The sequence below is a fragment of the Doryrhamphus excisus genome, linkage group LG2 (genome assembly GCF_037039965.1).
Source record: "Doryrhamphus excisus strain RoL-2023G ecotype Guam linkage group LG2, RoL_Dexc_Guam_v1.1, whole genome shotgun sequence".
NCBI classification, from domain to species: Eukaryota; Metazoa; Chordata; class Actinopteri; order Syngnathiformes; family Syngnathidae; genus Doryrhamphus; species Doryrhamphus excisus.
Window position 1 is genome coordinate 5,664,110 of NC_136358.1, and position 12,242 is coordinate 5,676,351.

The window sequence follows — 12,242 nt, forward strand, 5'->3', positions numbered from 1 at the left end:
AACAGCAGCTTCTCTTTTTTTTTTATTTTAACTTTTTTTTTTAGTTTCTTTTTACTTTAATGCAAGCTATTTCAAACATGATCAACATTCAACAAGGGTAAGTGACCCATGCATGATCGTGTCTCATCGGGCTGCAGATCATCAGATGCAAGCATATGTGTAGGGGTGGGGCCAGTGGCATAACATTTTGGCAGCTTAACAACAACAACATTTATTCTCAGTTACCAAAAAAACTTGAAAAAAATCATCTATTATGAAATAGTAGTCACCTAGTCAGTTGAAAATGAACTTAGCAGAGTCTAATACAAAAAAGCCCACATTTTGCAAGATGAAAACATACATACAGTTAGCAGAATCGGTATGTTTTTATGATTGACTTACAGGAGATGTGGATGAAGTCCTCATCATTATGGGATGTGTTGAGTAGATGCTTGTACAGTATGCATTGGCAGCAGTGTGGCTCCTCCTCATCATACAAGCAAACTCAAACTCCCAGCGATAAGACCTGGACGAGAGAAACATTTAAAAAGCACCATTGTACCATTTTAGTGGGGGGGGGCATGTTTTCCTGATTTGTTTTGCCCGTGGGTGCCCACAAACATCCATGCCAGCATCAAAAGCAGCAGTCCAACTTTCAACATGACTGTAGCGAAATCATCTGACTTAATAGCATACAGAACAAACACAATAGCCACCAACCACATTCATTCATTCATTCATTCATTCATTTTCTACCGCTTTTCCTCACGAGGGTCGCGGGGGTGCTGGAGCCTATCCCAGCTGTCTTTGGCGAGAGGCGGGGTACACCCTGGACTGGTCGCCAGCCAATCACAGGGCACATATAGACAAACAACCATTCACACTCACATTCATACCTCTGGACAATTTGGAGTCACCAATTAACCTAGCATGTTTTTGGAATGTGGGAGGAAACTGGAGTACTCGGAGAAAACCCAGGCATGCACGGGGAGAACATGCAAACTCCACACAGAGATGGCCGAGGGTGGAATTGAACCCTGGTCTCCTAGCTGTGAGGTCTGCTCGCTAACCACTAGACTGCCGTGCCGCCCCCACCAACCACAATAGAAGCAAATTTGCGCCAATGTTGAACCATAATGACATATTAGAAATTGACAATTAAGATCCTAGATTATAAAATTACAATGTCAAACTGGGAGAAGTGCAAGGCCTCCATGATGTTTGTGTGTGTGGTTGAGATCAAAAGTTATCGAACAATTCTCATGGTTGCCTTATCACCTTTGGTTTGACTGACAGCATCGTATTTGTTGGTTTCTTTCGGCCTTTTCCATGATTACGGGGTCGCCACAGCGGATCTTTATAATCCGCAATCCTGATTTTTTTGGCTTGAGCCCTTTATATTCCGGATGGCCTTCCTGACGAATACAGATGATGCTTACTCGTAGAGATTCGAACCTGAGGCGTCCGCTCCAAAAGTCCAGAACGCTAACCACTACACTCGTATCACAAACTTGCTAATAGCGATAAGTCACTTGTGAGCATGATAAAGCACAAAATATAAATTTGGTAATCAAAACCAATACACTGCTATGGCCATACCAACTACATTAGATGAGACAGCATGTTTCAACAATTGTAAATTGAATAATTTTTAATCATTTAATCGCAATTAGCTTGCATTTGATAATACTCAGGATCGGGTAATTTGTTGAGATGTTTGGGTTGAAAGCAATGTGCCGCATCACAGCTTTTGTTCTATTTTATTTAGCAATTCTAACAATTGAGGGCTCTGGCTCAGTGGCAACTAAGATGTCCGCAAACTTTATTGAAAGAAGCTCAACTAAAGACAGACATACATACAATTGGATTATTAAAATATAAATACTTTCATTTTGAAATGATTTAACTAGTCTGAGGTTTCACTATGCCGTGCCATGGTCAACATGAAGAACGGTAAACTTGGCAGGCGTTTGATTTTGGTTTCTTCATTCTTCAAGCTCAATGAGTTTCTTCAGATCAGACTTCAATATCTCCTCATCCTCTTCCTCCACCTCCACCTCGATGCCATCCATCGTCTTCTGTAGCTCTTCCTTGATGCGGTTCAGCTCCAGGAGCCCATCCTGCAGGTCCTTGCAAACTTCTCGAATCTTGGCAGCAAACTCGGTCTTTGCGCCCTTTCTCAGTTCTGCGGAGTCCTTAGCCAAGAAGAAGACATCGAGTGCCAGGAAGAGGCCTGACATGACCCCGGTGGTGACGCTCATCACCTGGGCTGCTTTGGCAGCACCGCCCGCCACGCTGAGGACCTGAACCGTACTGATCAGGCTTTCTGTGTTGATGACCAAAGCCTTGCCGGCCCGGCCGCCCTCCTTCATGACATGTTTGACATTCTGGTTGAGATGTTTTTTGGAGATGCTCTCGGCATACTGCTCAAAGTTCCACTCCTCAAGTGTCTCCATCCCTTCCTGTCAAGGAAAAGTGTGTTGCTTGCATCACTGGGATAGAAACAGCCCGGAAATCAATTCAACATATGAAATATGGTGCACTGATAGGATGACACTGAAAGCTGCATTCCAGAACACTGGGAAATGGCACAACCCTCTGAAGTCCAGGGTAGTATTGGTTGGTTTCCTTTTTTTTTTTGCATGAATTCAATCCCCCCATTTGACATTGGGCTGTGATACGAACATCGGTAACTTAGATGCAGATATAAAATCCATAATTCAGAACGTCATGAACAAATATGGCAAACAATGCTACAGGAAGTGAAAAACTATACGTTCAAAGCCAGACGAGGCCTCAGTCAATTAGAATATAAACCACGTACAAAATAAAATGTTTCGGCCTTAAACAAGTCCCTTGCATCTCCCTTGATGGCAGCGTTGGCTTACCCTCCCATTCTTCCAGTGCAAACAAACAGCCTAATGTAACAGCCTTTCGTACTGCTCCGGAAGCGCACAAAAATGAGCAATAATAAACACAATGACGCAAAGTCATGCCAAATATTACTGCTCATAAACTGGTTTTACCGATCAACGCCACTGAAAGACGCTTATACAGTGTGAAATACGCTCTTTCAACGCTAGTTGAAACAGAACATCTGTTTGGCTGCGTCACTGCGGATACTTGATTGTGGTCTCCAGAGCGTGAAGCCCAGAGTTGGCGTTCACAATGTGAAAACAAATCAATCAATCAAATTTCAGCAACATGCACCAAAACAAACAAAATAAATGAGCAGATTACAATTTTTACGCTTGATTTTGTTCCCCTGGAATACTTTGAGGGGACCATGAATGCATCTTTAAAAGAGTCTCACCTGCAAGAACTCCAGACACTCCCTGATGTCATTCATCTCCTCCTGGTAGTCTTGGATCATTTTCTCCACCTTCTTACGGTCAGTCTTTGAATGCACGGTGTCTGTGATATTGGCGGAAGCGGATGCCACGCCGCCCGCCGTGGCGACGCCGATGCCCACAGCTGTGACAATGAGCGACGTTCCTGCCGTGAATGGGGCCAGGATGAGACCGGTGATGGTGGTGACCGAGCCTGCCACGCTGGCCACCCCACCACCGATACTGGCCGTAACGGTCTTCTTGTGAAAGCTATCGGCGGCATCGGCCAGCGTGAGGAGTTCGAGGATGCGCTGCTGCAGAGAAGCACCACGCTGGTTGAAGAGGCGAACAAAGAGGCGAGCGGCCATGAAGACACGATCGGCCGCTTCTTCCACCACCCTGACATGGAAATAAGCAGATCTGTATCAGTGTATGTGGCGGACATTATTATTAAGTTGTATTGTGTTAGTATAAAGCGGCACGGCGGTCTAGTGGTCTCACAGCTAGGAGACCAGGGTTCAATTCCACCCTCGGCCATCTCTGTGTGGAGTTTGCATGTTTTCCCCGTGCATGCGTGGGTTTTCTCCGGGTACTCCGGTTTCCTCCCACATTCCAAAAACATGGTAGGTTAATTGGCGACTCCAAATTGTCCATAGGTATGAAAGTGAGTGTGAATGGTTGTTTGTCTATATGTGCCCTGTGATTGGCTGGCGACCAGTCCAGGGTGTACCTCGCCACTCGCCCAAAGACAGCTGGGATAGGCTCCAGCACCCCCCGCGACCCTCGTGAGGAAAATGAATGAATGAATGTATTAGTATAGTAAGATCACTTACTCTTCTGAGTCATCATTCTGGGTGGCCTCGTTCCACTCAGTCCAGCCTAACAATTGCCACAAAAGACAACAATTGGGATCCACTATGAATTCATTTCATTGTTCCGGCATCAAACATGCATACCATCAACTGTTCTCCACCATGCCAGCAGTCCATCTTCATCCTAGATAGCAAACATGTTCACATTCAGTGAGGCAAGGCAGCTTTATACATTTAAAAAAATGTTTTATAGACCTAAATATGAAATACCTCCAGAGGGTCCAAGGCACTTCCATCATTGAGTGCAGTCATTTCAACCATTTCCAGTGTTTGGACCTCTACCTTCATCCAATGCGATAAAAAAAAAAATGATTCACGCCATTCAAAAACAGGTAAGTCAGGCAAAGTAGGCAATAAAAATGAGAAAATTACATGAACTTGGCACCATTTGTCACGAGCGCACTGCACTTTTTATAATGGCTGGCAAATGGCCATAAATGACTTCATTTTGGTCTGAACACCAAACAAACTTGCTGCAAAGGTGCATGCAGCGGTGCGGAGACACTGCAAGGTATGTCGTGCACCACTGACGGTACCGTGTATATCTCATTGATAGCTACAGACGGAACAATGCTACTTAACTTTTTGCACATCATGCGCATGTTCATTAGGTTTTTGTCTATTCTGGTGGAAGTGTGACAGCCAGCATAAAAGGATAAACATCTTTTCCTAGGACATGGAGAAGAAACTGCTGCTCCAAAAACTAAGCAACATAGCAGTCCCGTTACGGAGTTGGAACAGTTGCTTGTCATGTGGCTGGGAGACCAGAATCAACATTGTACCAAAGTGAGCCTTTTTCAGGAAGTGATGCTGTACGCTCTCCGTCAGCATCTTCTTCCTCTTAATAAACCACAGGGATAGGATTAAGCTGTTATCTTTTTATTACAGGTTCCTTTCATTCTTGTTCGGTATTTAGTGTTATCTTAAGTCCTCCATGTGTTTTGTGTACAGTGCGAGTTAATCTAGGTTTAGATTCGGCTTACATCACCACCTAGGAATGTAACCCGATGACCACCTGTAGTCATATTTGGCAAGGGCAGTCACAGGAAGTTCATTATCATTATCAACGAAACCATGTCTTTTAGTACTAGTCTCGTACTCAATTACAATTAAAAGTTTTTTTCCCTGCATTTGTATGTTTGAACTTGAAATTAGTAATATTAGTGCACTGGTTATCAGGAGGCGGCACGGTGGGCGAGTGGTTAGCGTGCAGTTAGCGCGCAGACCAGGGTTCAATTCCACCCTCGGCCATCTCTGTGTTGAGTTTGCATGTTCTCCCCGTGCATGCGTGGGTTTTCTCCGGGTACTACGGTTTCCTCCCACATTCCAAAAAAAGGGCTGCACAGTGGACAAGTGGTAAGCGCGCAGGCCACACAGCTAAGAGCATCTTTGTGTGGAGTTTGCATGTTCTCCCCATGCATGCATGGGTTTTCTCCGGGTACCACATTCCAAAAACATGCATGCTAGGTTAATTGGCGACTCTAAAAAAGGTATAAATGTGAGTGTGAATGGTTGTTTGTCTATATGTGCCCTGTGATTGGCTGGGGACCAGTCCAGGGTGTACCCCACCACTCGCCCAAAGACAGCTGGGATAGGCTCCAGCAACCCTCGTGAGGAAAAGCGGTAGAAAATGAATGAATTATCAGGAAGAAAATGCCCTCGCCCCCCAAAAAACGCCACCCTTACAATCCTGTGGCTTTATGTTGCGTGTTCACGACAACACAATGTTATGTGCGTGTGTTTACTTTTTTAACTCAACCTTCACCACACTGCGTTTTGAGTTCCCATGTGCATTACCTGTGGCAATGGCTCTGTGTCAGGCATTGCATTAGAGTCCTAAAGAGTCAAATGGAAAGTAAATGAGATAGAGTATAACAGTAGTGAGTGTTACACAATGACACACTGGTACCTTTGCTCCAGAGCCGAACAGCCCACTCGGAAGAATTCTTTTAATTCTGAAGGTCTGGGAAACAATAACAAAATACAAGCCGTGACTGCAAAGCAAAAAGTGAAAAGTACACTTTTTAGTTTTAAGACATGTCAACCAAACCTTTCTTTTCTTTATTTGCTGAGTTGGTTGACTTTTCAGCTCACAGTTGCTGGGATCATCTGTGTACCAAACAGACTGAAGAGAGGTTGGTAGACTAACAGCAGTGAAAAGTTAGTCATCAAAAGTTCAAATCAAATGAAATTTACATGTCTCTCTACTGCGCCAGCATTTAAACTCTCCGAGCTGCACGACAATGGTGGCACATCCTGAGGAGAAAAAGAAGTATAAAGTGATTTAGTCCAAGCTTTCTGATTATATTATCACATTACAAGATAAAGTTTGCATTGTGTTGCTTTTGCACAATAAATACACAAATGTAAAAAAATGCCAAAATTACTTTTTACCTGCTTTAGAGATGTGACTGAGTCTGTCTCTTCGTGTGCCGCCTGCATATAAAAAACATGTAAGCGGCATCCATATTTGTTTTTGGCTTTGGAACATTGCCATGTGATAGTTTCACTGCCATACCTGTGAAGTCGACTTTGAGGGTATGACTTTGTGCATCATCTCTTTCAGCATCCCAGTCTTCTAAAAAATAAAGTAAAAATACATGGAACTAAAAATAATCTAGATGCCCAGCAAAAATGTTATGGGTCCTTATTTGGATTATGTCCCATAACATTTGGTGGAAATTGGAATAGAAACACTGAGTTAAATCAATTATAGCAATGAACATGCAGTCCTTTTTTGCCTTTTTTGAGATTGTCTAAAAGCATTTCATTCACTTTATTTTGTTTGTTTCTTTCGGCTTTATCCTGATTGCGGAGTCATCACAGCAGATCTTTTTTTTTTTTACATTTATTTCCTCATCTTTCTCTGTATGCTGGCTATGGCTATGTTAGAAGTGTAACTAAGACAACATCAGATGGCGGCCAGCGTGCACGTCGAGATAAGGCCTGACAATGCAAGTGTGGTGTGACTTCAACTTCTCCTGAAAAAACTTTACCGGTTTCTCGGCCAGGTTGTTGTTATCAGCTAGATTTCCTTCACTGGAGGAGATGTCACACTGAGCAGGCTGCATGTCCTAACAAAAGGTTAACAAAAGGTATTTATAACTGCTGTCTGTCAGTCTTAAAAAAAAAAAAAAAAAAAAACACCAAAAGCTGTGGAACTTCCAAGCTGACCAAAATGAAACAAATGTTGAACTCACCTTTGGCTGGGAAGATTTGAACGGGTTGACTTTCTGTATCACACTTGTCATCATCCCATGTTTCTAAAGAAACAAAAACAATCAAAGGCAAATTAAAATAACTTGGAATATTTCATGTCTACCTGTTTGTCATTAGATTCTTCTCTGGCCTCTTGGTGATCGGCATCCTGAGGCTCGTTCTTTGGTAGCTGAAGCAATCAAGTCAACGGTTCGTTCATTTAAAATAGCCATTTTATATTCCAGTCTTAATTGTTGGCATGACAACATAATACTGTTAATATAAGGGACATTTTTGTTTGAGAAAAATAGCACCTGTGTTGAAGACTTGAATGGGTTGACTTTCTGGAGCATCCCTTTCAGCATTCCTGGGTGCTGAAACACAATAGGTAATGACCATCAAGGAAGCATAAAGAGTTTTGATAAAAAAGTGTTCATGACTTTTCTGGGTTTACGTCATCATGATACAGATCACTGGCTGACCTGTTCTGCTGATTCAGACCCTTCAGTTTCAGGAACCTGTGGGAGAACCGCTCAAAACATCAGACGTGGATTATCTCATGCTTAAAGATAACATCATGCTAAGTGTAAATCACTTACCTGACTGGAAGACTTGAACGGGTTGACTTTCTTCATGACCCCTTTTAGCATTCCTGTGTTCTGAATGACAGAGATTTTTGACCTCAGTTGACATTACTGCAATTCCAACATTGTTTCTTGTCATGATGACAGTCACTACAAGAGTGTGCAATCAATACAAATACAAATGGCTGATATTCATTTTTTGGTATGGTACCATTTAAAGAATGATATAATATACAATAAAGAAGCATTAAAGAGCAGGGGCATCACAAGACGAGAAGAAACATTACTTTCAAGAAAAAGTACAATGAAAAACTATTAAAAATTATTTCACAATACAGTGCAGTCTACTACTTTACTGCACTCTGTGTTTTAGCTCCTGGACCCGCCTACACCCGAGAAACTGTATGACTGACAAAAGCGTTCATGCTGTTCTATGGAACAAAAGTACTGCAACCAATGCACAGAGCTGCCTGTTTGGGGGCTGGAGACGAGGAAAAACAGACACATGTGCACATGGCAATACATTAAGGCAGAGTGATGGAGTGATGGAGGACACAAACGTTAGCAATACTAGGGTAGCACTGTGAGGTAGTCCTAACAGTTACATTTTAACAGCAACATTATGTTCGATTATATAAAGATTAGGCTACACGGTGGTCGAGTGGTTAGCACGCAGGCCTCACGGCTAGGAGACCCGAGTTCAATTCCAATCTAGGCCATCTCTGTGTGGAGTTTGCATGTTCTCCCCGTGCATGCGTGGGTTTTCTCCGGGTACTCCGGTTTCCTCCCACATTCCAAAAACATGCTAGGTTAATTGGCGACTCCAAATTGTCCATAGGTATGAATGTGAGTGTGAATGGTTGTTTGTCTATATGTGCCATGTGATTGGCTGGCGACCAGTCCAGGGTGTACCCTGCCTCTCGCCCGAAGACAGCTGGGATAGGCTCCAGCACCCCCGCGACCCTCGTGAGGATAAGCGGTAGAAAATGAATGAATATATAAAGATTAGGGATGTAAAATGATTAAAAATGTGAATCAGATTAATTTATTTTTAACAAAATAATCATGATTAATCACTATTAGCAAGTATCTCTGAAATGTGCGCATTTCACTGTATTTAATGAAGAGAAAAACAACAGCAGAACATTTAAATCACACTTTAAACGCGTTATGAGCAATGAGGGGTCGTGTTCACAGACATCACGTAATTTAAATGTAATTTTGGGTGTTGTCAAAAGGAATGATTGAAACTGCAAACACAAAACGTCATGGTGACTGTCTGAAAACGCGGACTTCAAAAGTTCCTCTTACCTGTGTGGGATTTGTTCCTACGTCTGGCGCGTCATCAGTGCGACTTTTGCCAACTGTGGAGGTTGTCTGTCCCTCCCCCACCAAAAAAAAAAAATTTCAGGCACAGCTGACACAAAATAGTAAATAAACTATGTTTTTGTCTAACCTGCGATGAAGTCTTGAAGGGGTTAAGGTTCTGCATAACTCCCATCACCACAGTTCTCTGCAAACACAAACCCATATAGGCCTACCATATCATGCTTACTTTTTAAAATGTACTGAAAATGCATATACTCATGTAGCGTACCTTGGACTTTGGGACACTTTCGGCTTCATGGTTGCTTCCCTACAAGAACAATAATTCCAGTTAAATGTCAGCAAACATGCCAGTGTTTTTATGTAAACATTTACCTGTTGGGTGCCGCCTGCATCTTGTACGCTGGAGCTGTGAGTAACGGGATTGTCCAGATCCTGTTGGTGAAAGAAAGCCTGTTTGGGTTTGGGATGGTACAGAAACGCTGACCCCATTATCACAATCACCATCAACGGCTACCTGTTTGCTGGGCCTTGGTGGAAGGGAGGGAATTGTGGGTGCTGAGCTCTTTTCTCTGCGGAACATGTTCAAGCTGAAATATGAATATTTCAGTTAAAAACACTATGGAGAGAAGTGTACTCAGGAATCACACCGAGTCATGTTAATGTGAGCAACAGAATAAACTTATTTGTTGTTCAATTGTGCTAATTTAGAAAAGTTCTCAATTACCAACATGTGATGGGAGAACTTTGAGAGGCGCTGAAAGAGAAAAAGTTACTTTTATAAACTTATGGCCAGTTTTAAATTAAACTAAGAATGAAGATGTAGTTCTAAACGTAATTAAGGTGTTTTTAGTGGAATTTTTTGTCTCTCCGACAGTATTTTAGAACTTCATATTCAAATGATACGATGACGTCAAACAGAGACTTCTACGACAGCCAATAGCTACTTTTCTTATTGAAAAGTTGGCAACAGTGGTTGACAAGCCATGTGACCTTAGTGTCAATCCTCGGTTTGCGTTACATCGACAGTAATTTTGCCCTGTTTTAAGTCCTGTCTGACTCACGACAGCTGAAATCTTAAACATGAGTAACTTCAAACGTTTCGAAACGAAAGTCGTGTCGTGGGAGAAATAGCGCCGAATTGTATTACATATCATAATTTTTGCGAATGTCTAAGCTAAAAAAATGACTGGAATGACGAGCTTTGCATCACGGAAGTTCGACAAAAGTTGCTTGCTAGCACCACTAGCACAATATAACACAGTGGAATGTTCCAGGAATAGTGGACGTACTTCTAGCAAACAGTGGAGGTAAAAAAATAATAAACATCCTACCCTTTAGTTGAGTCAGAAGAATGACATCTGAGCCATAGGAAAAGCGTTGTTACGCTTCACTTCCCTTCATGGAGGAGTCGACAAACTGGTTTAGCAAATGTTGAGTGACCTGTTAGTGTTAAAGAGTTGGGTTACCGGCTTCGACTCTCGTCCACTCTGATTTCACGTACAGTTCCTCCCAAAACAAAAGTGACGAACAAAGAGACACGGTATCGGTCGTCTCACAGTCTCAGTCCCTGCGAAGAGACGATTTATGTCAAATAAAGTACACCTGTGTTACCTGTGTTCGAGTGGGAGTCAGAGCCAACCTTACTGAAAGTGGCGCCACGGGCGAAACTTTACAAGCCCGCCCCCATTAGCTAGTTCAGGGGTCTGCAACCCGCGGCTCCAGAGTCTAATGTGGCTCTTCAGCCTCTTTGTTGTGGCTCTCTTCGCAATGCTTCGAATATTTTTTTAACACCCGAGTGGGGAAATGTAATGAGTTTTTAAAAAATCCAACTTTGTCTGAGACCATGAATGCATCCTGGCTTAGTTCTGACTGTTGATTGGATGAGCACAAGGATGAGCAGACAGGATGCAACAAGCTGCTTTGTTGCTGCATTGTTTTCAGTTTTTTTCTGTTCACATGGTTAACAAATTACAAATAAACACCCCCAAAATAAAAATCCTGTAAATAAGTGAATAAATAATAGTAATAAATACAATCAACAAACAAATATATTTGTATATTATTAGAGCCCTTTTTTCAAAGGACAACAACCCTATAGTTACCTTTACAGTCATCATACAAGATGCAATCAGAGAGAAAAAAACAATTTTCAGCCATAAATAAGACTTGCATCGTGTTTTCAATAAATATGAAATGATGTGCGCATAAGTCGTGACGTCTAGGATTGAGTTATTATGATTATGAGGATTATGCCTGTTGTGAGATAATCAAACCTGCAATGATTGTTGACGGCGAACAAGTCTGGCGCGTGTTACTAGTGACACCTAGTGGCCGGTGTAGACCACAGTTCATCAAAGTCACTTCCAAGTTTAGTCCCTTAAACTGGAGGTCATATAATAATTCATTTAGGTTAAAGGATATGTACATTATATTTTTTTTATACTAATAACAGGCGACAGTCAACCACAGAACAAAGAACTGCAGACCAGCTATTGTTGGTAATTTATTGATAGCACACTCTTGTGGTAAAATGGGATGTGATCATGACAAGAAATATTCAAATTTCAGTAATACAAATTTAAACAAATGTAAGATTTAATTTAAGGCTTCCTTAAATGTGCCTTCAGATGAGTCTTCAATTAAATCATTGTCTTGTAAGACATTGTGTAACTGTTTGGCAACTGCTTTGGAAAGAAAAAAACAAAGGTTGTAATTACCTGATTAATTACCTAAGACATATGGATCAAGGCTGGCTTTTTAAAGAGGTTTAATTACAGCCACTTCAAATGATTGTGATACATAGCCTGTCACGAAAACACAGCAGTAGAACATCTTTAAGCAAGAGAGTAGGTATTGGCTGCAATAAACAAGTTATTTACATCTCATTTTAAACCAGCACTAACCGGAGTCTCAACTAGTAAATACATAACAAAACAAACGTCTGTCATAAT

The 12,242-nt window shown here is 41.9% G+C and overlaps 1 protein-coding gene across 11 annotated transcripts; it reads right to left on the minus strand.

Annotated features, from left to right (window-relative positions):
* Positions 1-1,784: 1,784 nt before the first annotated feature.
* On the minus strand, positions 1,785-11,036 carry LOC131126399 (uncharacterized). 11 transcript variants are annotated; one of them, XM_058068886.2, is made up of 26 exons: positions 10,903-10,930; positions 10,758-10,797; positions 10,623-10,686; positions 10,016-10,045; positions 9,806-9,878; positions 9,664-9,723; positions 9,560-9,598; positions 9,419-9,475; positions 9,274-9,339; positions 7,978-8,037; positions 7,861-7,896; positions 7,693-7,752; positions 7,503-7,568; positions 7,381-7,443; positions 7,177-7,254; positions 6,699-6,758; positions 6,575-6,616; positions 6,377-6,436; positions 6,231-6,305; positions 6,090-6,143; positions 5,978-6,016; positions 4,391-4,462; positions 4,265-4,304; positions 4,142-4,187; positions 3,293-3,707; positions 1,785-2,441 (listed from the first exon to the last, which is right to left on the minus strand). In XM_058068886.2, the coding sequence occupies exons 5-26, from the start codon at positions 9,869-9,871 to the stop codon at positions 1,965-1,967; spliced, it is 2,031 nt and encodes a 676-aa protein (XP_057924869.2). In that variant the 5' UTR covers positions 9,872-9,878; positions 10,016-10,045; positions 10,623-10,686; positions 10,758-10,797; positions 10,903-10,930; the 3' UTR covers positions 1,785-1,964. The 11 variants fall into 11 exon arrangements, with proteins under 11 accessions (XP_057924869.2, XP_057924863.2, XP_057924868.2 ...); XM_058068880.2 differs by lacking the exons at positions 10,016-10,045; positions 10,903-10,930 and adding an exon at positions 10,931-11,036 and having other exon boundaries at positions 10,758-10,858; XM_058068885.2 differs by lacking the exon at positions 10,758-10,797 and having other exon boundaries at positions 10,623-10,731; positions 10,903-10,988.
* Positions 11,037-12,242: the final 1,206 nt, after the last annotated feature.

Excerpts from the sequence above, each read along its gene's own strand:
- LOC131126399 (XM_058068880.2), bottom strand. The coding sequence starts at position 9,871 with ATGTTCCGCAGAGAAAAGAGCTCAGCACCCACAATTCCCTCCCTTCCA. Across the intron at positions 7,897-7,977 it reads CGTTCAAGTCTTCCAGTCAG|GTTCCTGAAACTGAAGGGTC; the intron begins GTAAGTGATTTA and ends GTTCTCCCACAG. Across the intron at positions 4,305-4,390 it reads GTGCCTTGGACCCTCTGGAG|GATGAAGATGGACTGCTGGC; the intron begins GTATTTCATATT and ends TTTGCTATCTAG.